Source organism: Vanacampus margaritifer, chromosome 1, assembly GCF_051991255.1.
Source record: "Vanacampus margaritifer isolate UIUO_Vmar chromosome 1, RoL_Vmar_1.0, whole genome shotgun sequence".
Lineage (NCBI taxonomy): Eukaryota > Metazoa > Chordata > Actinopteri > Syngnathiformes > Syngnathidae > Vanacampus > Vanacampus margaritifer.
The window spans coordinates 995,555-1,022,373 of NC_135432.1; the positions used below are offsets into that span (position 1 = coordinate 995,555).

The 26,819-nt window shown below is 44.6% G+C and overlaps 1 protein-coding gene across 5 annotated transcripts in view; it reads left to right on the forward strand.

Annotated features, from left to right (window-relative positions):
* tns1a (tensin 1a) overlaps positions 1–25,578 on the forward strand; it is a 59,434-nt gene extending 33,856 nt beyond the window's left edge. For 4 of the 5 annotated variants that reach the window (XM_077567039.1, XM_077567040.1, XM_077567037.1 and 1 more), the window contains 22 exons: positions 72–155; positions 2,793–2,905; positions 2,987–3,047; positions 3,132–3,207; positions 3,289–3,418; positions 4,023–4,088; positions 4,167–4,292; positions 12,377–14,023; positions 14,831–14,994; positions 15,118–15,202; positions 17,316–17,397; positions 18,121–18,650; positions 18,729–18,818; positions 18,896–19,024; positions 19,963–20,058; positions 20,130–20,207; positions 20,288–20,359; positions 20,437–20,463; positions 20,545–20,713; positions 22,018–22,086; positions 23,156–23,185; positions 23,254–25,578. In XM_077567039.1, coding sequence (XP_077423165.1) covers positions 72–155; positions 2,793–2,905; positions 2,987–3,047; positions 3,132–3,207; positions 3,289–3,418; positions 4,023–4,088; positions 4,167–4,292; positions 12,377–14,023; positions 14,831–14,994; positions 15,118–15,202; positions 17,316–17,397; positions 18,121–18,650; positions 18,729–18,818; positions 18,896–19,024; positions 19,963–20,058; positions 20,130–20,207; positions 20,288–20,359; positions 20,437–20,463; positions 20,545–20,713; positions 22,018–22,086; positions 23,156–23,185; positions 23,254–23,383 — 4,054 coding nt within the window. In that variant the 3' untranslated portion in view covers positions 23,384–25,578. The remainder of the gene's footprint in view (positions 1–71; positions 156–2,792; positions 2,906–2,986; positions 3,048–3,131; positions 3,208–3,288; positions 3,419–4,022; positions 4,089–4,166; positions 4,293–12,376; positions 14,024–14,830; positions 14,995–15,117; positions 15,203–17,315; positions 17,398–18,120; positions 18,651–18,728; positions 18,819–18,895; positions 19,025–19,962; positions 20,059–20,129; positions 20,208–20,287; positions 20,360–20,436; positions 20,464–20,544; positions 20,714–22,017; positions 22,087–23,155; positions 23,186–23,253) is intronic. The other variant, XM_077567038.1, reaches the window with a different exon arrangement.
* Positions 25,579–26,819: the final 1,241 nt, after the last annotated feature.

Genomic DNA, 26,819 nt, shown 5'->3' on the forward strand with positions numbered 1-26,819 from the left:
TCCAACTTTCGAGATACTTTGAAACTCTGCAGGATCGTTGGCATCATGACAACGTTGATTTGCATTTGCAGTGCTGACCAGGCGTTGGACAGGTTCGCCATGAGGCGCTTCTACGAGGACAAAGCGCTTCCGATGGGCCAGCCCTCGCAGAGAAGGTTGGTTGCTCTCCTTTTGGGAACGTATGCTTGTAAAGGATGTCACGATAACAGCAATATCGTGATATGGCGATATTCAAACTGCCGCACTATCATCGCCGTCATGTTACCACAGCGAAAAAACGTTAATTGACGTTAAGGACACGCCCACCGAGTACCGCCAGTAACGTCAATTGACGTTATTTTTCTCAATGGGAAGCGCCACATCTTGTGCAGCTCTTGTTTGTGAACGGGGTGGAATAAATAAAAAAAACGATGGCCAGCAGATGGCAGCATTGTATCTCTTTTCAATGGGCTTCCGTAGATCAAATGACATGAAAACATGACGGATGGTAGGAAAAAGACGGGAATGATCAAAGCGTTTGTCACATTAAATCTAATTCACAGAGCGTCACTAAACAACAAGTATTAGTGTCACTGTTGTGCAGAAAATGTATCTTTTCACTAAAGCATGTTTTCTCCTTATTTTTGTCCATTTCCGCTTGGTGTCACTCCAATGACCTATTTTAAATTACTAATAAGAACAGAATAAGGGATAATAGAATTTTTACCGAAAGAATGGGATCCAATCTTTCATATGGTATCCGCCATGTTTACGTAGTCATAACACACAATATTCTGTTTGCCTTGAAAGATGAGTGAAAATGCTCCAAATGGGCTGGCACTGTTGGGATTGTTTTTTGGGTAACATGTGGCAGTAAAAGAGTTAAAAGCAGTATATCTGTTACAAAAAAAAAAAGGTCAGGTTGATTTCTATTTGTGCACATCTAGCACCCTCTGGTTGCTAGTTTTTTAAGTTTAATTTTCACAAGGCATGTTTTGGCCCTTCTATGTTTAAATCCACACTATTGGTCAGAGGAAGGGGAACGTAATATTCTACCTTGTTTATATGCATTGCTGTTAAGTACAAAAGCACAATATTGTGGGTTTTTTTTTGTATGTACTCATTTTTTTTTACAATATTGTGGGTCTTTTTTTTTAGTATGAACTCACATTTTTTTTATAATATTGTTTTTTTTGTATGAACTCATTTTTTTTACAATATTGTGGGTCTTTTTTTAGTATGAACTCATTTTTTTTTACAATATTGTTTTTTTTTGTATGAACTCATTTTTTTACAATATTGTGGGTCTTTTTTTTAGTATGAACTCATTTTTTTTACAATATTGTGGGTCTTTTTTTTAGTATGAACTCATTTTTTTTACAATATTGTGGGTCTTTTTTTAGTATGAACTCATTTTTTTTTTTACAATATTGTTTTTTTTTGTATGAACTCATTTTTTTACAATATTGTGGGTCTTTTTTTTTAGTATGAACTCATTTTTTTTACAATATTGTTTTTTTTTTGTATGAACTCATTTTTTTTTTACAATATTGTGTTTCTTTTTTTGTAAAGCCATCCTCCCTACAATATCGTGCTAATATCGTATGGGGATGTTTGACTATGCTTACATCCCCAATGCTTATCGCACACTAGAACGTATGCACTCTGTGTTTCCAAACCACCACATTTTCCACTGACTGGTCCAAATGTGATTTCCTGTCCACAGGGAAAGCGATTTTCTCATCTGCAATTTAGTTTGAATTGGGATAATTGTATGAAAATGTCATGGCGGCGCTTGTTTGAGAGATTCCACACATGCCAAGAGAACTCCCAAGAGAGCGTAGTTAAAAGTTTGCTTTCCACAAGTGTGATGGGCTGAGATGATGTCATCAAGCATGATGCGGAACGACAGAACTTCAGAGGAGCAAGATAAGAAGAAGGTGGCAGAGAATAAACAAAGAAATGGCTTCCAAATCTGACGGATCCTCCTCATTTCCCGTTTGGGATATAATTATCTCTGCCCTCACCCGCTTGCTATTGTCGTCTTGAATTTGACTCATTCCAATTGGGATGAGATCACTTTCTGCTGTGTGCTTGTACAAGTTGAAAACTAAAATGCAAAAGGTTATTGAGTGACGATAGAATTCGAAGGAAGTTCGATATTTCAACACGTAAGAAAATCATCCCCTAGATTTCCCAAAGATGGCCGTTGAAATGCGGTCAAACGTGTACTTTATAAACCTGCCGTCACAAGCGCACCTGCCATTTTGTTGCTCGCTTCCTTCCTTGTGTGAGATCATGAAACCATCTGGCTTCCATGAGCAGTGCAAGCCACTCGACCCCCCCATGGTCAAGGTCATGTCAGGTATCCTCCTCACGATGATGTTGAACAACCGCTCGGGCTTACCCAACACACCACCCATTGCCCTCGAATTAACTCAATTCCTTTGAGCACTTTTTACAGTGGGCTGGATTTGGAAACAGTCGCAATAAGCTCAGGAAACAAAAGCAGCAGGAGGAAAAATGCTCACATTCAATTATTTCTATTTAATACAATCATTTTGGGGAGGACGGAAGCAGGCTTGGGAAGCACAGTGATGTAATAGTACGTCTGCCTCACAATGGGGAGGTTGTGGGTTTGAATTTTGACTCCTGTGTGGAATTTGCATATTCTTCCCGTGCTCGCTTGAGTTTTTTTTTTCTCCCACATTTTATCGACTTCAATGATTCTGTCAATGGTCCGCCTGCAAAGCAAGTGAGGAGAAGTGCGGACGGACACAAGTCAGCTGAGCTCGGTTTTCTTTGCTCTTCAGGTATGTGCGCTACTTTAACGGCTTGCTGTCCGGCCACATCAAAATCAACAACAAGCCGCTGTTCCTGCATCACGTCATCATGCACGGAATTCCCAACTTTGAGTCCAAAGGAGGTCAGTATGCGCTCTGCAAATATTTGGAGTGAGAAATCAAGCGAAGTGAGTGCGAAAGTCCCGTTGTCGTTGTCTTGCCAGGTTGCCGCCCATTCCTGAAGATTTACCAGGCCATGCAGCCGGTCTACACGTCGGGAATCTAGTACGCCGCCGTTAGCGGCTCCTCACTTTGCTGCATCTTTCAATGGATTTGTTTTGACCATTTCCTGTTGTTGTTGTTGCACAGCAACGTGCAGGGAGACGGCAACACCAGCATTTGCATCACCATCGAACCCGGCCTCCTGCTCAAGGGCGACATCCTGGTGAGCGATTTCTCTCTTTGATCTTTGCGTTATCACACACACACACACACACACACATCTGTCTCCACTCACCTGCCACAGCTCAAGTGTTACCACAAGCGCTACCGAAACGCCACCAGGGACGTTGTGTTCCGAGTGCAGTTCCACACGTGCGCCATCCACGATCTGGGAGTTGTGTTTGGGAAGAACGAATTGGACGAGACATTCAAAGGTAAGACGGCAAGTGGAACAGTGCAGTAACAAATGGCTTCTTTTTTCCCATTCTAACAAACTTAGGATCTCACAATGTACATTAAGAATCATGGCCAAAGATGTACACAAACTGCCGTTGCTTTCTACAGCATTTAAAAGCAGGATTACGCAATAAAAACTACAAATAAAACCGCGCAGATGAGTTCCAGATTCTCGTTTATTTTCGTCTTTTTAATTTGAAAAGCCTCACATTAAGTTGTGGATGTTGAGGGGCAACCTATCCTCCAATATTCACTGGAAAACTCACCTATTCATTTTTTTTTTGTGCTGAGGCCTAAGCCATGTCTAATATGAAATTAGTGCTTTGGTGCCATCTGGTGGCAATTTGGTCCCCAGAACCAGTGTGAAGGGCATGAGTGGCATTATGTCAGCCTTGTAGAATAGGAAGAAAAAAAAATGTTTTGCTGCCATCCAGTGGCATCTATTGGTAATTGCAATCCATTTTGGAGGAGTGTCAGTTATTCGCAGATTTTCTGTTTTTGCAGCAGGAAATACGGTAGTTTATATATCTTTTCATTTTGGGGGGCATGTCCACTCCTCAAATAATTCCTTTCTTTGTTCAGATGACAGATTCCCTGAGTATGGGAAGGTGGAGTTTGTCTTTTCATACGGTCCACAGAAAATTAAAGGTAGCGTATTTTTTGGTCTGCTTACTAATTGTTGCTAAATATTCAAGCCACGCCCCCATGACGAATTGTGTTCCTCAGGCCTCGGCCATCTGGAGAACGGGCCTAGCGTCTGTGTGGACTACAACACTCAGGATCCTCTGATCCGTTGGGACTCGTATGAGAACTTCAGTCATCGCAGCGAGGGAGCCGCGGACGACCAGCACGGTATGCACACGCATGCGCACCCGTCAGCACCGTCGGCATCCCAAAGGAAGCCACGCCCACTTGACTATGTCGCAAAGACTCGTTTTCATTTGATGGACGTTGTGCTACTTGCGGCATTTCAAGGAGGTCAACGGGATTCGTATCTTAAACAAAAGAACCTCTTGTCCTGTAATTAGAGATGGACCCATATGGGTTTTTCATGGCCCAGATACCGATGCTAATCATTAGTAGTCAACCGATATTTGAAGCCGAGATTCATTTTCAGTAAAAAGTGGGGGGGGGGGGGGAATATATTGGCCTCCATTTTGTAAAAAAAACAAATGCCAATCTTGACTTTGTTGTAATGTCTTAAAGCTTAGTCATTAATTAATTAATTCATGCTTATTGAACAATATTTCAGGCTTTTCAAAATGTAATGTTTTTTTTTGTTTTGTTTTTATCTTAGACAATAGACTTCATTTTAAATAAAAAAAATTAAAAAAGGGTTCAGGGAGCTCCCAAGGTTATCAGTACATCTTAAAAGTTAAATGGAAACTTGGAGAAGTAAATACCGTCAGCTGTTTTTTTTTCCGAAATCAAAAAAACAACAACCGAAATCTTTAACTTTCACATTTCTTTGTGACAATGTGGAACAAAATCAAAAGGTTCAGAAGCTTCCCAGAGTCAGCGGCATCTCTTATAAAGTTAACTGAAATTTTAAATCAAGAGTTCCCTGAGATTAAAATGGTTTAGATGTACCTTTTTTTACCTTTCAAATTTTGGAAAAAGTCCGATATCGATATTGATCAAAATGCCCGATAATCGGCCAGGCCGACGATTGGTCTATCCCTACCTGTCATTTCTCCAATTGAAGTCTCTTAGCCGGCTGATGAGGAAGACTTTTTTTTTTTAACCCCATTTCCATAGAATGCTCTATAAATAGTCTTACATGTAGGATGGCATCTGAGAAGAGTTTATCGGACCTGCGAGGGGACTTTTTGTCTGATGACCGCATCTCGTCGCAGCACAGTCGACGCAATCGCTCGTCAGGAGTCGTTAGCAGAAGCCAGACATGTTGGTTTTGTGCCGGCGTTGGCGTCTTCATGTCGCTTTCCTGCTCCCGGTGCCGTGTTTAAGCCTGACCTCGGACCTGGCGTTGAAAGAGCTCAGCAAAAGTCTTTCAAAGTGTCCGCGCCATTCCAACGCCATTCCAACGCCATTCCAACGCTTGCTGCTTTCATTCTTCCTCGCAAGCCCCCGGCGCTACAGCGTATCGTTAGCACGCCTCATTAGCGTTCACCTGTGTGTGTCAGTGCACACCTGATTTTATTAGCATGTTGATTTCTTTGCCGTTTTTACACGGGAATGCGAGCATGCGTGTCAGCGTGACTTTGCTCCGCTAATGTTTGCCGGCAGCTGTTGACCTCGCGGCCGCTGCACGTCGGAAGGCTGCGCTCGGGCCGCTGAACATCCAAAACAGTCAGAGGTGGCTAGAGTACACAAAAAAATGTACTCAAGTAAGAGTAGTGTTACTTTAAAATAATATTACTCGAGTACAAGTAAAAAGTAGTCATCCAAAAAAAAAGTATTCGCTGAACGACCATCGGTGGCACTTTCTTAAAGCGAAGGCACCAAGACATCAGTTGACTCTTTGGGGTTCTCATCATGCCTGCCAGTCCTCAACCAGGGCCGCATTTCCTCCCTATAAGAAATGCTCCCACACAGTCGGTCAAGCGGAGGCTTCCCAAAGTCGCACAACACCATTTACAGGTTTTGGAACTCAGTGAACACAAAAGCGCAACTCATTATTAGGTGCGCCGTCGATTATTGATCACATTTAAGCCTTTTAAGTGCGCCTTATGGCTGTAAATATACGGTAATGTACGAAATAGTGGTAACGATAACAATAAGTAAGAATAGTGTTTCTTCTTCCCACATCTACTCAAGTAAAAGTCAAAAGTATTGTGTGGTCAAACTACTCTTTTTTTTTTTTCTCAAGTAAATGTAATGGAACTCTGATAACAGTTACTTTAAAAGTGTCTTTTGTGTTTGTTTTACAACACAAACTTGTCTAGTTTAAATGACCGCAAACGTACGTAAATCAATTGTATTTAGCGCAAAAGAAATATGAATTTCCATTGCTTTGGAAATGTTCTGAAGCAGGAATTTGTGTGTGACGTTGAGAAGGCTTGAAGGCCGGCTTCCTTGTTTACAAGCCGCCTCCCCTATTTGGCCGGGCCCAGCCGGGAAACATGTCTGGAATAGCTGGGCAGTGACAGAAAGGCACGCGGGCGGGCGGGCGGGCTGGCGCGGGGCGGTCATGGTCGGGGGCGAGGCAGGCAGACGTCCACACTTTGATGTGCGGAGCCACACAAGTGGTTTTGTTGTGCGTTTGCAATTGAAAAGACGCGTGCGTGCTTGGAATCAAACGAGAGAAGCAGAATCGCTGACCTTTCTTTGGCTGGTGAGTCCAATTTGTTAACATGAATGCTTGCTTTTTTTTTTAATTACATTCATCATCTTCCACTTCACCGTTGATGATGTCATTGATAATAATTGCTCACTCCACAACTGCTTAAATGTAATATTTGAGGATAAGGATGTGCTCCAAAAATTGGAGGCGGTGTGCGATGCCTCCACATTTTGGAAAACCGGAAGTGCCGCTAACATTAGAAGAAGAGAACATTTTTGCCATTCAGCATACTTTGCTTTACTTATCACTGTTTTCATAAAAATGGATGTCAAGTCATGAAAAGTATCACAATGCAAAATGCCTTCAAAACAATGTATTGTGATGCAGATCAATTACGACCTCGGCTTCATGTAAGAGCCAAAGAAGAGAAATGGAGCCTTTTCCTCTGCAACGTGGCGTTCATTACTTGTCCCTCCGGAGTCAAACCTACAATAATACGGTAACAAAAAAAAAGAAATATGCTGGAGCCAACTAAGTGTGCAGAAATGGAGAGCGTCGGGTGCGAGCATTTGAAATGAAAGCGCTTTGAGGCGGCGCTGACAGCGCGCTGAGCTGCGGCAGCAGGTTGACCTCGCAGCGGGGTTTCAAGGAGCGTCCTCAGCTCTTAATGCCTTCTTTCTCGTCTCCGCGGCTATTTTGGAGCGGCCCTGCTGCCGATCGCATGTCCGTTCTCCCAGCATGGCCATCAACGTGAAGGGGTCCCGAACATGACATCACCCTGACAGTCACCTCCATGCCGGCACATCGCGTTACCTCGTAAGAGTGACTGATGGGCGGAGCCTGCGGGAGGCAGACGTCGGTCATATAAAAGCAGACGGCTGCTCCGACTGTGACTTATGCTTAATGATGTCGTATGTCACTCTGCAAACATCCACGATTTCAAAGAGAAATGCGATGTATTATTAGTTCCCCAGAAGATTTTGTAAGATGTTCTTTTATGTGACACAATCTAAAAAAAAAAAAAGAATACAAATATACAATGTGGATCAAAAAAAAAAAACGGGACATGAGCTGTCAGTCAAACTCGGTCAGCTTGCGCTGGCATGCGGACTGGCTGTCGTCACGGCGATATCAAAACTGAATGTCACGTCTTGCGGTCAGATGACATCATCGTGCGTGTGTGTGCGTGCGTGCGTGCGTGCGTGTGTGTGTGTGTGCGCTCACATTCCTGCCCTGGCCTGTCAGTGTGTCTATTCGGGGATGCCGTTGAACATGTCGTCATACTCCAGCTTTAACACTTTGGGTGACGTCAACAGGGACTTTTTTTTTTACAGATTGAGTGAAAGTCAGCATGAAACACTTTTGAAAATACAAAAGTAAAACTGCTCATGCTTTTGAGAAGAATTTACACAATGAATGGACCGAATCAAATTGAAACGGGTTCCAAGCTGAGGCCGTACATGTAAATGTCAGGTGTAAGAAAAACATGGTTTCGGCCTTTTCATAAGGCGACCACGCATTTATCATCCGTCATCTCATCTATAAGCAACACAGTTTGCCTTGTTGACATCCAGTCAGAGTTATCATCGCTTTGGATTTTTCATTCAAGTTCATTTTTATTTAGTACTTTTTTTTTTTTTTTTAATTTTGTTAGTTTTAATTTGTTTTTGAGCAGGGTTGTTTATCAGTTTGTATTATTTCAAAAATGTTTTGTTTTGTTTTAGTTTTTATTAGTTTTAATATTAGTTGGATAAAAATAAAAAATAAAGGTCTGTGTCCAAAATGTTTAATGGAGGTGATGGATACCTGAAACGTGGACTCCGTGGACATCACCAAACTTTGACTTTGACTAACCTTCATCTCCAGCCAGTTTTAAGGTCTTAGTGATCTTAGGTTTTCCTTCAGTAATTGAAAAGAATGCTCCAATGCGATGCTATTCAACCGGCAGCCCAGAGAATCTCTTCCATGAGCAGTTTGACGTGATTTTGTCCAGAATGTTTGATACGCGATTTTGGACTGTTCATTTGTGTCTCCATAATTTTCCCTTCTCTTGATTTTGATATACAAAAGTGCAGCTTGGTTTGATCTGTCCATAACATTTGACAGACCATGTCCGTCTTTAACTCATTGGCAGCCATTTTGACTGAAGCAACCCCCTTCACTCCCGGCTGTTTGACTGGATTTTGACTCATTTTGCAAGGCCCACAGAATATTGCTATAAAAACATGGAAGCTACCAAAAGAAAGATTAGAGTCTCTTCTTTCATCAGGAAAAAATATATATTTGTAACCGTTTCTGTTTTGCAGCAATTAGCATTAGCATATAGCTAAGTTTCATTATTATTCACAAACCTATTTAGAATTGTTTTGTAATAACTACCGTTGCTTCAACCTGCAGTTGAGAGGCTGCATCAAAGCCTTCTGTATGCTCTAGCATAATAAAAACATATAAATACGTCTTTGGGACACATTTAAAATAGAACATGTTGTGGGAGCAAATGAGTTAATATAGTCCGTTTTTTTTCTTCTGTCTTTGAATGTTACCAGTGATGTGCATGTTGCTGTAAACATATTGTTAACTTTGTGAAGTGTTTATTCAGCACGAAAGCTTTCTGCCATTGTCGATTGTCAAATAGAGTTACTGTACTGCAAAAGCAACTGAAGACTTTCTGAAGGCAAATAATGCTTAATAGTATAGTTTTCTTTAGTTTTCTTTGGAATTTCTGTCGAATGTCTACACTTTGTTGTATTTCTTATCCATTGTGATGGCGTGTTTCGGCAAAATGCCAACAACAAAAAGCTCGCTGTCCACATACTTGTGGTCCAAAAAGCAGCATGTGAACACGCTCATGCCGTTGAGCTCCCAGCCGGGTTATTGACACAGCAGCGGCACACGGTGCTCAACTGCGCCTATTTATAACAAACCATTAGCCACGTCTGTGAAAATGGCTTTTTAACGGCTGCCAAGTCTGCAATGTGCCAATGAGACACCCAAGCTAGCGCTAGTGTTTGGGAGCGAGTGCGTGAGCCGTCAACTGGCACCGTTGGTTTCCAAACAAAATGTCAATACGCGAGCGAGCGTGTGCACCGGCATTCGGTGAGCTTGGAACAGCGCCCGGGTGACGCGCCTGATCTAATTTGAGGTCTGCCGCCACTGTTTCATGGCGCCCGGGGAAGGTGGTGTGTTCCATTTGCGTGGCATTTGTTTTTTCAAAATCATGCCCACCGCAGTGACCACCACAATGTTGTGTAGCTCGTTGGCATTGACGTGAGTGATAAGTGCATGTTGGGTGCCCTGCGGCGCCATTTGATCTTTTTGTGGCGGGATACAAAGCATGTGTTGATATTTCAAAAGGACTTCTCAGGAGCCGTTTGCATTGCTGCTGCTTTACTTGAAGCCACATGACTGACATTGCGCCGTCATCCATCCGTTTTCTGTGCCGCTTATTTTGTTCAAGGTCACAGGGAAGTTGGAGTTGATCGCAGCTGGTTTAGGGTGCGAGAGAGGCCGGCATACGTCTTCAACTGATAACCTGACAATCGCTGGACTTACAAATTGCAACAGAAACGCATTTATGCTTACATTCTCAACTACGGGCAATTCAGAGCGTTCTATTAAATGTACGATGTGCAATAGTCTTAGACCAACATTGAATTAATTTGCAATAGGGGTGTTAGAAAAAATCGATTTGGCAATATATCGCGATATTAAAGTGCGCAATTTTCCAATCGATTCGATATGCGGCCGAATCGATTTTTAAACATCAATTTTTTATGGGAATATTCAACAAAACGTCTTACTTAGGGTTAGCATTCACACATTAAGCATGGAAGAATGTTATATTAATGAAACATGAAGCCTTAATATTTGATTTCAGTTCTGTTCAAACATGAAACAGACTGCAACCTGTTTTTTTTAAATGCAGTGAATTTTCAGATAAATAAATACATTTTCATACAAATCTAATGGTGTACATGTACAAGTTTGCTGATTAGTATTTTCTAAATTTGAGTTTTTAAAAAAAATCGCAATAATCAATTTGTAGATTCGTATCAGGATTCATCGTATCGAATGGAATCGTGACCTATGAATCAGGTACACCAGGTACGAGGCAATTCACCCCCCTAGTTTGTAATATATATTTATAACGTTTATCACTCGGTAGAATGCAGACTTCCTTTCATGCCCAATTTTCACCACAAATGGATATTAAAAAAAATGGAGCACTGTTCAGTGGTCCCTTAACTTACAAGTGACCCGACTTATGAGTTTTTGGAGATATGAAGCAGCAGACAGTCCTTTAAAAAAAAAAAAAGTTTATTGCCACTGTTTACTGTGTCATCCGACTAATGACTGTTTATTATGTTGAAATTGCTGCTGTGGTAAATGTGATCTAAAAAAAAAAAGCAATTTGTCTACAATTCTTGAAGTGTTTTTGGACTGTGGGGGGGATGCAAGATGGAGAACTTGATCATTCGGTATTCTTCAGTGTAGGAAGAGTACGTTGTTGCTCGTTTGGGTCAATGCTGAGGCCGACCGTCCCTGGTTGGAGAGTGAAGGCGCAATAGCAAGTGTCAAGTCTTGAACCACGAGTCGGCCCATGTGGGGATGCACATCAGAGCCTACTGGAAATTCGGTTTTACTTTTTCGGATTCAATTTTGACGGTACAGTCAACTGCATCAACAGCAGTCTAAGCAGAAATTAGTCGTTGTTAAGACGGTGGACATTCAAGGAAGCTTTGAATGAAGAGGGACCCAGGGACCCCCCCAACCCCCACCCCCACCCCCACCCTCAGAAGGCTGACGGATGGGAGTTGTGTCCAAAGTGAAGCCACTCCCCTGCTGCTGGGAAGAATCAAGTGGTGGTGCAGCCCTGCCGGACACGCGTCATACGCATTTCTGGTGATGGGAGCCCACAGAAGGGAGCAACCGGAGAAGGCTCGAAGTGCACGATTATTTTGCATAGTTTTCCGATGACGCAAAATCACATCTACAGGTAAGGATTTGTCCGTGACAATAATCAGAGATTTCTGGTCCAGACTTCCATGTCATGAGTGCAAGCAAAGGCACAAGTTGTGCTGTTCTGCCTTCATGTTGACGTTTGAAATAACTGTGCTCGGAGTGACCCACCATCTGTCCCGTGGGGGTCGAGTACCACATACATGTCAGCTGCTGTTGGTGTACTTGTCGTGACTACTTTACAATCGGAATGAGATGACTGTACTGTTAGCGCTACAATAGGAGCCGCATGCGGTGCATCTTAACGGTCAGCTGTTCATTCCTTCTGCATTCTACCACTTTGACTCTTCAAGGGCTTCTTTAACCCAATACCAGAAGTTCTACCAAGTCAGTCAATTTGATTTTTAAAGGATTGTTTGTTTCAGTCCCCCCATTCAGATATAATACAGTATTACTTCAGTGTCCACCCTAGTTGACATCAGACTGGGTTGGTCCTCACTGACGCAATGCCGGCACCGCCTTTACCCCTGTAAACGCTCTATTAATAGTGAACGGGGCCGGTGCTGCTGGTTGCTGGGCTAATAACGGCGAGTTTAAAAAAAGACGTGTGCAGCTTGGTTGTGCTTGTGGGGAGGGTTATTTACTCCTTTGCAACTTGTTTGTGCAGCGACAGAAATGCACTAGGTTTAGTTTTGATCTTTTTTTTCTTTCTTTTTCTTTATCTATCTTTCAGATGTTGTTCACAGTCAAGGTCCACTTGATGGAAGCCTGTATGCGCAGGTCCGAAAGAAAGAGTCCCTGGAGGGAGTGGTCACCATCAACGGCCTCCCGGTCCACGAAGACCCCCTGAGTGCCCCAGAGAACGCTTTGCAGCACCCCAACCACCCCCTTCAAGCGTCAGAGCATACCCTTCCCGTAACAGGCCACGCCTCTCTCCCCGCCGTCGACCACACTCTGTCTGTGAGCAGCGACTCGGGAAACTCCACTGCCTCCATCAAGACAGACCGCACCGAGGAACACAGCCAACCTCAGCAGGGGGGCTCGAACCACGGCAACCCGGCAGTCAGCCACCCGTCCCTCAGCCCTCAGGAGAAGAGAGAACTCCATCAGCTTCTGAGCGGACTTGAGGTGCCCGTTCATCAACGGCAAGCTTATTTGTCAACCAGTCCGGGGGGCGGTGTCCGGCACCTGGTCCCTGCACTGGTGCATGTCAACGGGGGTCACGCCAGGCTAATTGCCGCCACTTCCGCAGAAGAACGTGAGACAGATATTCTGGATGACGAGCTTCCCAACAGCCAAGAGGGAAATAGTGTGGACAGTTTGGGCACGCTGTCCTCCTTAGAGGGCCAAGCCACGCCCGCCGACCTCTACTATCAGTCACAAGCCGCTGTCAGAAGTCAGAACGACGGCCCCTACCTTCAACCAGGTGTTCTAAGCGATACGTTGAGTGAGATGCCTGTGCACGGAATACAAACAGCCTCGGCGATGCAGGAGCGCAGTTCCTCTGTGTCACCACCAGGGAGATACAACAACTACCAGAATGGAAGTGGAATGTATCGCTCACAGTCGTTTGGTAACCCGCCTACGAGTAGTCCTGAGTCCAACTCTAAACTAATGCCCAGGGCCCCTGAGAGGAGCACCAGTAGCCGGGAGGCCGTTCAACGGGGACTGAGCGCGTGGCACCAGTACAGCCTCCCAGATGATCCTTTTGGACCGCCCCTCCAGTCCACCCACAGCTTGCCACATTTTCCCTCCGCAGCTTCTCAAAGGGACATCGAGCAGTCCATCGAAGCGCTCAACATGCTCATGCTGGACCTGGACCCCATCAACTCCCACATGTCCAAGTCTCACAGTGCCCCCCCTGGGGAAAACATCTTGAATTCCTCACCTGTGCCCTTCTCCCAGACGCTCACAAGGCCCTCGTACCAAGCAGACTCGGCCATCCACGGCTACAACTCGTCGGGCTCGTTCAACAATGCTTTCCATCAGCCGCCATGCACGACTGGGAGAACTTTTCCCAACCAGAGTCCTCTTCTGGAGTCTCCGGTAAACTCCCCTCAAAGGCCAAGCACTGCTTTGCAGCACCCAAACATCACCCCGACGCACACACCCGAGCCCTACACGCACACACGTCAGGCGCCGCACCAGTTTCCGTCGGATGCGCCGTTGAAGCCTGTGAACTCGTATGTGGCGGGCGCGGCGTCCCACTCGCCAGATCTGCAGGGCTCGTCTCCCTACCCGGGCTGCAGTGAGTCCTCCTCCCCGCTTCCGGCTCTCACCCCTCAACCTAAGGACGCCTCCTCTTCCTCTTTGGTCCGAGAGCAGGATGCTGAGGAGGGAGCGTTGAACCTGGAGGGCCTGGTGGCGCACCGCGTTGCCGGTAAGGCTGGACTGTGCCAAAGCGTAAACGCATCATTGATATGTCTGACGAGGCTCGGTGTATTCAATGTGTAAGGTTTCAACTCAAGATCCCCAATGAGCAGCACATGGTGCAGCCGATTATAGCAGTTGCTGTTACGCGATCACCAAAGGAATGAGACGTGCAATTAACTTTAGCTGAAATGAACATAAAAGTCGAGCCTTGAGAGTGCAGGAATGTTTTGACTTGAGATCCCAGAGCTTCCATGAGTTCACATTCAGGGAACCTCAGTGGAAGCTTAACGCTGCCTCCCAGTGGAATGGATTTGCATATGCAGGACCATCTTGTGTGCTTTTAACACGCTGCTTCATTACTCCGTTGCATTCAATATTGTTTTACATTTCCAGTGAACATTTTCTTTTCAGTCATGTTTTTTTTTCTTCTTATTCTCTGTTTGTCTTTTGCTGATGGGACCACCCCTTCCCACCATTGCTTCTTCCTCTGCACGTCTTCCTACCTTCTTCCTCCTCCCCCTTCTTCCTGTCCACTACCCACCACCCGACCTCCTGCCCCGGCATCAGAGTACAACGCTCGTATCCGGGGCATCAATGAAAGTATAACCCCGCAACCATCTGACCGCCATCGCTCCTATTCCTTCTCTGGTTTGTCCAACCCCCGCTCACTTTTACTTGCTTCCTTTTTTATTTCTCACACATCATTTATACAACATTTCTCTCATTGCTGCTAAATAGTTTTGACCATGAGCCGTTATCGTCGGCCGTGTTATTTAATATTGTTTGTGTGTGTGTGGGGGCGGGGGGTGTTCAGGGGTACGCTCCAGGGGAATGACCCCGGAAGTGAGCCAGGAGACAGGTCGGCGTCGCACCACCAGTGAGGGTCATTACCACAGCGGCCATGACAGCAGGCCAGATAGCCGCTCAACAGATTTCGGCAGTCGTCTGCCGCACAAAGCCGGCGGAAGACCCGCAGAGGTACGTTGCGCAACGTCGTCCTCCGTGTCGCCCGCCAGCGCTTGGCAGAGAAACGGGATAAACATTGTTCAATATTCCGTTTGTTTTTCTTCTGATTCTGTTTGCTTGACTCTTTTCTGGCAGGGTACCGTGCACAGCTACCGGGAAGCGTTTGAGGACAACGATGGCGATCGGTTTGCCAGCAATAGTCCGGCTTTGGGAGGCTCTGGTGAGAATTACTCTCAGACATGATCTCATTCACTGGCAGCCATTTTCACTGAAGCAACCCCCTTCGCTCCCGGCTCTTTGACTGATTTTGCAAGGCCCACAGAATAGCGTGTTCTAAAAACATGGAAGCTACCAAAAGAAAGATAAGAGTCTCTTCTTTCAACAGGAAATAAAGTATACTTGTAACCGTTTCTGTTTTGCAGCATTAGAATATAGCTAAGTTTCGTCAATATTCACATTCCTGGTGACAAAAAGAGCTTGTTGCAACATGGCCCTGGCTGATCTTTTATACTCTGCTGCCACCTGTTGGCCGTTTTATTTTTAAACTACAATTGTAAAATAATATAATAAAATAAATAAATAAAAAGACATTTATTTTTTTAAGTGCAAATACATTTTGGGGAGTGAAGGACAAAGAATTAAAATGTAAAAAAATACACATTTTTGGGTTTGAATGATTTAAACTTTCAGAATTCAGTCATTGTGAATTCGAGACAAGCAGCAAAAAACATTTTTAGTATTGCGGCAGTTTTATTAAGTTGACTTGACACAATTCAAACACGATGACAGGAAATGCAAGCAAAATGGGCCAAAAGTATATAAACAACCTGATCTAGATACTGCACCCAATCAGTGAAAATTAAAAACAAGCAAATGAAATAATAAATGAAGAAGCTTTCATCTGAATCCGCAATTTTAGTAGCAAACAAAATAAAGCCTTCGCTCGCAATCTTGAGCCTCCCACACCGATTCTTCACAAAAATCGAGTCTCCCTAAACTACCCCCGACGAGCGTGTTATTGGTTCCCAAAGCACCGCTGCTGTCAGCACCATCATTTGAAATCCATCCCATCACCTTCAAGGTGCCGCACCTCCGTCTTGCCGCCGGACACGACGGCCTCTCGTGGCCCATCCAGGCCTGGAATGTCAAGTGCTCCTTGTCCATCCAGTGCCAACCCGCCGGGAAGAAGCGCAGACCCAGCCAGACATGCTGAGTGGAGAGGTTCTTCTCCAGCTGTCTCTGGATCAGCAGCATGTCAGTCGGTGACGTCACGCTGGCCAAGTCGCTGTGGCGCCCCCTGCAGTGCGCCAACGCGTCCTCCCAGCTCGCTCGCTCCCTCACGACAGTCACGTCGAAGCAAAAAAAGGGTCTTCGATAGGCTCGCTTTGCATCGTGCATCCGATAGTTGATCATCATGCCGGCGTCGTCGCTTAGCCCATCATCGGGCTGCCCGGTTGCCCACAGAATTGCAGACGCCGCGCCACCTCCTGACCACATCCATTTGTCTCTGTCAGTGTCGTTCCGCACCAGTCCGGTCCAGAAGCTACCGACGTAGCCACTGATTTCGCGCAGTTTCCCGAGTTCCTCGTCGTTAACGACGGGAGCCAAATCCGTCCGAAACTCGCGGCAGTAAATCTGAGCTTGGTCCCAAGTCATTCTGTCCTTCACAAAGACGTACTTTCCCAAAATGGCGGACGATGCCCGCAGGAGCAGGAGCGCGGCGCATGCTTGCACGAACGCAGTCATCTCGTCCGTTGAACGTCGCACTCTCGAGACGGCTTTGAAAGACGCCGTGCGCTTTGCTTTGCCCTCACAGGATTTGCATTGGCCTGCCATTATGGAAAAGGACGAACGCATGATCTCACGTCCAAAAACACACAGCAGCTGTGTGCAAATATATGCATAAAGTACCTCAAAGGGACACGGGTACATTTCTTGACAGAAAACACCTTTGGTAAAACTAACCTTGTAGAATATGACGTCAATTATGTTGGAAGTAAAATGACTTTCTGAAAGTGGGTGGTTTGAATTTTATTTTTATTATTATTATTATTATTTTTGATTTAGCTTACTTCAGTGGTGTAGTTCAAAAATGTGTGTTTGCTAACGGGCAACGTTAGCTAGCACGTAGCCCGACCATCGTGTTTGCCATACGTCTAAACATGCGCATGATAACTCAAAGAAAATTGACATTTTGACTTCACTGGATTAATTTATATTCAACCTACCAAGCCGAACATGCTGGAGAAAAGTTTGTGTTTTTATTTCTAAAATATGTTTTTGAGCTGTTTCTCACATCATTTTTTGTGCTGATGTGTTTTCATCCAACGCAGATAATCGTGGTTTTGTGGAATTTCGAGCACAGCAATTCAGCGGTCCTCTCACCTCCAGCAGTCCTGCACACAGTCCCGAAGGGTGCGTATTTGCCTATGACACTTAACTCTATAAGCCAAACCTATCGTAACTAAATACAAGACATTTTGAGCCCTCTAATTCATGAGTATATTTTTTTTCCCATTTAAAACCCCAACGTATATGATCTGATTCATGCATCGCACGGATAATCCATTAGAGGGCGGTATCACCCAGCTGATGGCAGAGCCGTATATTGAGAGAGTTTGGCCAACTCGGTTTCGGCAGGGTAACAAGATGGCATCCGTGTGTCATGTGGCCAGCAGTTGATCAATTGCGCTGTGATTGGTCAAATTCTCTCTCTATACGGCGCTGGCTGATGGCGACCTTGCAAGATCGGCCCAAATGAGAAAGGGCAGACACCTGTGATTAATAGTGGGAAATGTTCTTTTTGATTTTTGCAAATTATAATATGTTTGATATATCTGTTTATTAATGTGTTTGATAGTTATAAATGTATGAATTTAAAAGCATTGTGACTATCAAATATGACACAAATCAAAAGTCATGTGGAAGTTGATTTTCCAATTATTTTTTTTTAGATTTGTTTGTTCAAAATGACCAATAAATACTCTATTTACTAAGAATCTTAATTTTCTCTCATATATTTCATGGTTCAGGCTTAAAATTCACATGCTGAGAAAAGAAACAAATCAAGAGAAATAAACAAAAGCCTCGAACCTTGAATGCAGATGGAAGGATAATCTTGTTTTTCTTTCTCAAAAGGAGATATGGTTGTTCCGAGCACAGCCCAGCAGCATTTTACCCTCACACGCGCGCCTCCCCCGACGGCTCCCAGGTAAACATCATGGGCGTCCACACTGTCCCTGGTAGCCCCAACACCCTCCACCGCACGGTGGCCACCAACACTCCCCCAAGCCCCGCCCTCCAAAGGCGCCTGGGCCAAGCCAGTCCTTCGGCGGTCAGACGCACGCCTCCAGCAGGTGGCAGCAGAGACGGCATCCCCTCCAGCCCCTTAATTGGCCGAAACCCCAAAACAAGCGTGCCGCCCGCCAGCCCCCTGACGGGACGGCGCGCCGCGGCGAGCGGCCGCAGCACCCCGGATGAGTTGGGGGCCACGTCTCGTCAGGCGCAGCCGCCTTCCACGCCCGCCTTCCCCGTCTCCCCGCAGCTGCCAATCAAGAGGCACGCAAGCAGCGGGGACACGGACAGGATGGACAACAAGAACCCGGCAGCCGAGGCCGCCGGGTCAAACTTGAGCGGGTCTTACCCAGACACCTCCAAGTCCATCTACGGTGAGACATGAGATGAGCTGTGAGTGTTGGAGGGTGGTCGCCCCAACACACACATTTTTCATTTGATTCTGTCCTCAGCAGACGGTTATCCAGACATCAAGATGAATGTTAAGTTTGTCCAAGACACGTCCAAGTTCTGGTACAAGCCCGACATCTCCCGGGAGCAAGGTGACACCAGCGGATCTCCACGCACTCCCGTCGGCATCATCGTGTCTTGGTCTTGACTCTCACCTTTCCTTTTTCAGCCATTAACGTGCTAAAGGACCGAGAACCCGGCGCCTTCGTCATCAGGGACAGCCACTCCTTCCGCGGGGCTTACGGTTTGGCCTTGAAGGTGGCCTGCCCGCCGCCAACAGTACAACAAAGCAAAAAAGGTACCGGCGGGACGAAAACTTCCAAATATTAGGATCCCAAGTTGATATCGTTTTCACCAGTTCCGAGTTAAATTTACACTTCCAAAAATGTCAAAATTGAGTGAAATTACAACAGCCATACTGTTATTATTTGACACATAAAAGTCAACTTTTTACACTTTAAGTTGCTATTTACTTTCGCATATCAGCGTTATTTTTTTTCACATTGTTAGTGTTATTTCTTAACACTTCAAAGTGTTCTTTCCTTTCCTTTTTTGGTGTTAACTTCTGACAAGTTTTTATTTTTCTAATAAAACAACATGTTTAGGGGGCAACAACACTAACAAGTACGCCACGAGATACTACAGCCGCAAAATTCTTTTGTTTTTAGCTTTGCAGAAAAGTGATGAACATAAATGATATTACTCGTGAAAATCCGGAAACTTTTTGTTTTATGTCTCACGCGCTTTTTCGACGTGAACTTCATGAACAAAATAATTCAAGAACCGTATAATTTCATCCTTACCATACAAAACGAAATAATCCAGACCCAGAGTTGTCGTTAAAATCCAGGAAATTCAGGAAAAAAAAACGCAGCTGCCGTGTACACTCTAAAAACAGTTCGGTCAAAAATAACCCAAACTCTCTGGGTCGTTTTCTACAAAATGACCCAAGTAAAAGATCTGACCAATATTTATGAGTTCTTTTACGCTGAAAGACCCATTTCTTGTCAAATGGACCCAAGGAGAGGATGGGTCCATTTTTGACCCAAATGTTTTTAGAGTGGAGTAGAAAAGAGCCCGGCTGTAAAAGGCAACCCAGCCTGGAGTCACTGAGCGAGAGTTTCTGCCGCGTGTGTTCAAACGACATCCAAAAGTCCAAAAGCCTAAATAAGGCTAGATTTTGAACAGAATTTGACACTACGGAATTTCCTGTGCGCTTCCTTCCAATGCATGTAGTTGCCGATCTGACCAACGAGCTGGTGAGACACTTCCTGATCGAGACAAGCCCCAAAGGCGTCCGCCTTAAGGGTTGTCCCAATGAGCCTTACTTTGGTGAGTGCATCTGCAGCGCCGCAATATCTCGCCATGGACCCGACTCACGCGCACTCTTTGACTGACCGCAGGTTGTCTCTCTGCACTGGTTTACCAACACTCCATGACTCCTTTGGCGCTGCCCTGCAAGCTCATGATCCCCACCAAAGGTCAAAGGGCAGGCAGCCACAAATCATATTCCCCAAGTTGTGTGTGTGTGTGATGCTTGACATCTGCTTGCCTTGTGCAGACCCGAACGAAGAGGCGCTGGAGCTGGCCACGCCCACCGACCCGGTTGTGGAGCTTTTGAAGCAAGGGACAGGTAAGCTCCGCCTCCTTTCTGCCGCTCGACACGCTCGCTCATCCACGTTGCCTCACAGTCTCGCCTCTACTTTACAGTTCAGAAGCTTCCGGAAGAGTCTCACGGTAAAAATATCTGTCACGTAACGCCGCGCTTCCATTTTGGCATCGGATGAGTGACGCCGAGTTGTGCTTTCTGTCTTCCAGCGTCCAACGTGCTCTACATTAACTCTGTGGACATGGAGTCCTTGACGGGCCCGCAAGCCATTGCCAAGGCCATCAGTCAGACGCTGGCGACCAATCCTCTGCCGAGCGCCACCGTCGTCCACTGTAAAGTGTCCCCGCAGGGCATCATGCTCACAGACAGTCACAGGAAGTACGTACTGTACGTCAAGCCATCGAAACGGACCTTTTCACAATGTGTGTAAACAATTGGGTACTTTCAAGTGGTAAACGGGGATGTAACGAGAACGGCAATGTCGTGATATTGCGATATTCAAACTCGTCGTCGTGTCACGATATCAAAAGCAGCGCATCTGTTCAAAAAAAAAAGACAGGTTGATTTCCATTTGTGCAGTTCTAGCACCCTCTGGTGGCTAGGTTTTTAGTGCAGTTTAATTTTCACAAGGCACGTTTCGACCCTTTATGTTTAAAAGCGACGTTAATGTTCAGATGAACGGGAACGTCATAGCTTGTGAACCGAGTCAATATGTGGAGGAACTCAATTTATGCATAGCAAGCAAGTGCCTCAATGTGAAGTGTTATTAGAGATTGTAGCTTGTTTAACTCTTTGACTGCCAGACGTTTTCAAAAAAGGGATGCCGTGGGTGCCAGCCGATTTAAGCATTTTTGACTGATCTTTCAAGGTCCACAGAAAATTATGTGTTTGGACTATGGAAACACACATACTACCATGAAGGATTGGACTCTCATCTTTCATCAGAAAAAAAAAGTTTGTTTCTACCTTATTCCGTTTTTCAGTAATCAACAATAGAAAATGGTTAGTTTCACCTCTGTTTTAAAAAAAACGTCTTTTAACGTCTTTGGCACTCCTCCATATGATTTTACTAAACGTTATATAATGTTTTTGGCAGTCAAAGAGTTAAATGTCAAAGTACCACTGATTGTCACACCCGCCTAGGTGGGGGTATATGCAATATTGTTTTTTACAAGAAGTTTGGTGGCCACTTGTAAAGGGACATGGAAACAAAACTCCATCATCAGATTTGTAAAAAAACAAAAACAGACATTTGATCACAGATTTGTAAAACATGTTTGGTTGAATTGTCTTGAGTCGTTTAGCAAAATTCCGTGGCCATCCGGATAGTCATTATTCCTAGCAACAGAAAAATCTATTGATTCAACAGTCTGAATTTCCACCATTTTCTTAACGTAGATGTTGAAATGGAAATTACGGCCGGCGTTTTGTTCCTTCTCTCGGAATGTTCTTTTCAGTTGACACATTCAAAACACAGTGGTAGAGAATAAATGAGCCGTGTTTGGTCAATCGCTCCACGGTGGTCAAATTTGACATTTGTCGACTAGCAGTTGCCATCGCAGCCGCACAGAACAGAAGAGTGAACGGAATGATGCTGTGGGGCAAAGGTCGACTCGTGACATCATATGCACGCAAACCCGGAGTCCACCGAAGAAAGTCATTCTAATGCACTGTTTCTGTAGGATCTTCTTCCGGCGGCATTATCCCCTAAGCACCATAACCTACTGTGACACCGACCCGCAGGACAGAAGGTATGACGTCATTTCGACGAAACTGCAAAGTTGTAAAATACTTGCTTTTTTTTTTTTACTCGTGCATTTTCAAGGATTGGCGCTTTCAAATGCGTAGATTGAGATTCAGAACATTTTAGGCCACTTCTTTTGCAACCAATAGTTTGCAGACTGCATTGTTTGATTGTTAAAAATACGCTGAGTTCATGCGACTTCCACGTGGACCTTGCGCGCCTGGCGGTGTCAATAGAACAAGTGACAGAAAAAAGGATAAACACGTGTCATGTCATTGTTTCATGATACTTGTGGGCTTTCCATTCACCCGTTTGTATTCGAATTTTCAACAAATGCGAAAATAAAACTGAATGGAAACACAAGAAATTTGAAAATAGGCACGAAAATGGCCCAAAAGTTTTTACGCTTAGAGGGGTTGGATTTTGAAGCGTATCGGAAAAAAGGAAAATATGAATTTTGGCAATGGAAGGTTTTGCGAATAACCGCCGCCAAGACTGGATACACGTCGCTCGCACGTACGTTCGTAGTCACAAAGCGATGTCGGACGATAAAGTAAGGTATGTTTGACCAAACAGAAATCTTTTAGGAATTTATTCAAGAAGTGAATGTGTGAATGCAATTGTAGATGAAAAACAGCAAAGAAACGCTACAGTTGATCAACGATTACAAAAGAAAATTCATACGACGTCATCGCACGGCGCAGTCGCTTCCTGGTCTTCTTCTTCTTTTAAATGACGTGTGGATCACATCTCTTAAAGGTGTATAGCGCCACCTACAGCGGTGGAGGCCCATCTCAATATTCGCAAAAGAACAACAGATGGCAGAAGTCGCACAAAATTTGCTTAAACATTTTGAAACAACACACCTACTGATAAATCATAAATGTAATGATCGTGAAAACAAATACAAATCTAAAAAATGTTTAAAAAAAATTGCAATGTTAGGGTCAATTTGGCAAAATTGATCACTCACTATTTCCTTTCAAAAAGATTTTTTTTCACAGATGGAAAATATTGCAAATAAATTTGACTTTGTCGTTTGAGTCTTACAGTAATAAAATGATTTTCTTGTGCAGGTGGGGCCAAGAGAGCGCTTGTTCGCTCCGGTAAGTATTTTCAACACGATTTTTGTGCACGGACGACAACACGCAATCGCACGTTTGTTTTCTTTCAGGCTTTTTGGTTTTGTGGCGAGGAAACAAGGAAGCACAACAGACAATGTCAGCCACCTGTTTGCCGAGCTGGATCCCGACCAGCCGGCCTCCGACATCGTCGGCTTTGTCTCCAAAATGATGAGGCGATGAAACACGCGGCCGGATGGCGGCTATTTTTTAAATCCATCATTTTCGTCTCTGGGATTGGAGGAGCTCGTATTTTTTCATTTCCTTCATTTCTACCTATATTTTTCCTGCCTTTCTGCTTTGGCGCGTTGCCAGCGTCTTTTTTTGCCAGTTGAACTTGTGAGCGGATGTGCCAACGCGGGCCTGAAAATGTGACAAGGCCGCCGGACTGAAACGCGGAGACGAGAGCGGGGGAAAGTTCGGCGTGAGGACGTGCGAGGCTCGGATCTTTCAGGGTGTTTTCTTCTTTTTCTTGATTGATTTACCAAAGGTCGACGCAATACGAGTGCAAGAATGACGTAGCGATTAAGCCATTCTTATTTTTTTCTTCTTTAAAAAATATACACAAAAAAAAAGAAAATAAGTCGTTTCTTCTTGACATTGTCTTCAGGAAAGAAAAAAAAAAAGTTGGCCTTTGATGGCTTTTGGCAAAACTTTGTCTGAAGACCTTATGCATGTTAGCTTGACCTTTAAGCCGGGTTCTCGTACCTTCCACTAGTCGGCGCTTAGCGTCGACTTTTCTGGTTCTGCTGTGTGTTCGAAAGGGCTCTGCAGTGAAACGGCGACTGATCTAAACTGCACATTGCGGACCAGACCCCCCCCCCCCCCCCCAAAAAAAAAAAAACGAAAAGACAAACAGCACATTTACCAACACGAAGCTCCGTGCACACCCGCTTTTTCGTCCCCTAACCCCTCCCCCGCCCAAGACGCTTCAGTGCAAGCAACTGGTTGGTGACTTTGATTGTCCGCCGCTCGCACCGCAACGCTTGTGACAGAATGACACTGGAAAGCACCTCCGGGAATGTCAACCTGGACCCGATGCACTCTTGGCTTTCGCTGCATGCTGTTGACCCCTCATGGCATTCGCCATTCACTGAAAACTCTCGTACACACTGAGACCATTTGACTTGTGGAAAGACCGCATGAAGTAGAATTTGTTTATTTTATTTTATGAAACGCTCTTCAGAGTCCTCAAGCAGATGTAGACAAGCCATCTTTTGAAGTAGTCAAACGATGGTGATCTTTGGATGGGAATTGTGGGTATGCGGGGGCGGGCGGGTCTGTTTCCATTTGTTTCCACTGTGTTGTCACGAAACACATTTCGATATTTTTAGCAGAGAAAAAGCAAACAAACGAGTCTTCACAACGTGCACACGCGCGAGCGTCTACAAGAAGAGGATCGCTAAATATGTACATAGATGAACTACTTTGAAAGGTGACTTAGCGAAAAGTATTTATTTTTGTTGCTTTGGTCCCTCATGAGTACTCATTATGCATATATTGTACAGTCTAGATAAAGAAATGGGTTCCGACAAAAAAGACAAATCTATACTTATTTTGGCTAATGATTTCAAAGTTTGAGGATTTTGAAATGTTTGAATATATGGTGTACATTACTTTGTACATGTTTTTCTTTTGGATCGTCTCGTTTGTCATCTTGGCAAAAGCAGTGTAGCGGACTTGCATGGACACAAACGCGTGTTGGCGGGAAACCTAGAGCAGATTGTAGTTGGTAGGAAATTGCAGATTCAACAAAAAGTAAAATAAGGGAAAAGAGGCCAAGTGCAAATGCAATACAAAAACAATGTGTGCCCACGACAGTTATGATTTTTGCCAAAGAGTCACATCAGCTGCTTTTTGTCCTTCTTCCATTCGATGCAAAAATACGTTACGCGGGGAGGTTTACATTTATGCACTGAGACATTCTTGATGTCTTCTTCTTTTTAAATGTATGCCCGGAGAAATAAGATGCCTGCTGCGTACATGAAGCACTTAACATGAAAGAGCAGCAGAGAAGCGGCAGGAATTCCACATGCAAAAAGCTCTTGTAAGGCTTCATCATCAGCATCAGACCTCCCGGACGGCCATGATTTATTGATTTGATTTGATTTTTTGGGGGTGTTGTTTCTTTGTTTCCTGATCTCTTGTCATCTTGTCCCATTGTGTTACATGGAAGCAGAGCTGTGCAGCATGCTTCTGTCCTAGAAAGCATTTTTATAAAAGACCTAGAACGTGTCCAAAGGGTTGTGTCAACTGTATTCATGTGAGAGAAAAAAAAAAGACACTCGGATTGTGTTTGTGCTTATCATCTTCATTTTGTCATTACAGCTTACCTAAGGAAAAAAAACAAAACATTAAAGCAATACAAGTCTGTTACATTCAAGTGTATGTCTGCGTATGCACGTGTAGGATGATTTGTTTTTGTCTCCAAATGGCCACCGGAGTCTGCTGTGTGACAGCATCGGCCCTTTAGCTGACACTCACTAATTACAATCATCAGTGTGTGCCAAACTCAACTTTAAACTGCCAGTCTTACACAGTAAGCCTTCAATTTAAAGGAAAAAAAAGTCAGTAAAAATAGCCAAAATACAACGGCGCCTTCAGATTCCAGTTCAATTTGTTCCATGATCACGCTCATAAGAGAAAAGTTGGATCTCAAGTTCATAGTATTGAAACGAATGGAAATGCCATTAATCAGTTTCAGCCCCCCCCAAAAAAAAAACTTTTAAAAAGTTGGAATGTTTATTTTAATGAGGGAAAGTATTCCATAGTATTGTATGTAAACGCACAGTAATGACAATTAAATATTTTTAAAAAGTGCTGCGCCCTCTTGTGCGGCCACCTGGGGGCAGTACAAGGCAGTTGTGAATCCCACTGGAGTTCTCGGCGTGACACGCCCAGCTGCAACATGATTAGCTGATGGCTGCTGCCTAATCATTTGCAGCTGGGCGTGTCCTGCCGAGAACTCCTGATTCAGAACACCAATATGACCCTAAAATTGGCTGATATACACACAAGATAAAGGATATATGAATGTGAGTACTGCTATATCGTCAACGTTCGTAGCGTTGCTTTATCGGGCGCGTTCGAAAATGCACTGAAGTTTGTGTACTACGCTGACAGTGCCCACGTTTGTTGAGGAGAAGCGCGTTAATTTCTGAACCCACCAGTGTTATGTTTGCAAAACTAATAATAATTTGTCAAAGTGCTAATCAACTGGCTAGCCCACACAGCTAGCTAACGTCAACATTAGCCAGCCTCACAACTTCCACCCTAAGAAACAAAGCCCCACACCTAGCGGCGCTAAACGGCAAACTGATGGTAAAGGACATCTTTATCCCCCATCAGGCCACAACCCTCGCATCTCGCTAGTTCCACCTCCTTCTGCCTGACGTACTGGCGCACTGACCCCAATCGGGAGTGCCTAGTGTGCGTACTGGTGTCTTGACAAAACAGCAAACCCGTCCAAGTAGCATACCTCGCACTTCTGTGCATGCGCAGTAAAAACAGGTTGGGTGTTTTCTTGAATTTAGGGTGAGGCAACAAATAGTTTAGGGTATGCTGATCTGACAGAACGCCGGCACTCCATCTTCGGTGCACTCTGAATTTCCGAATGGCA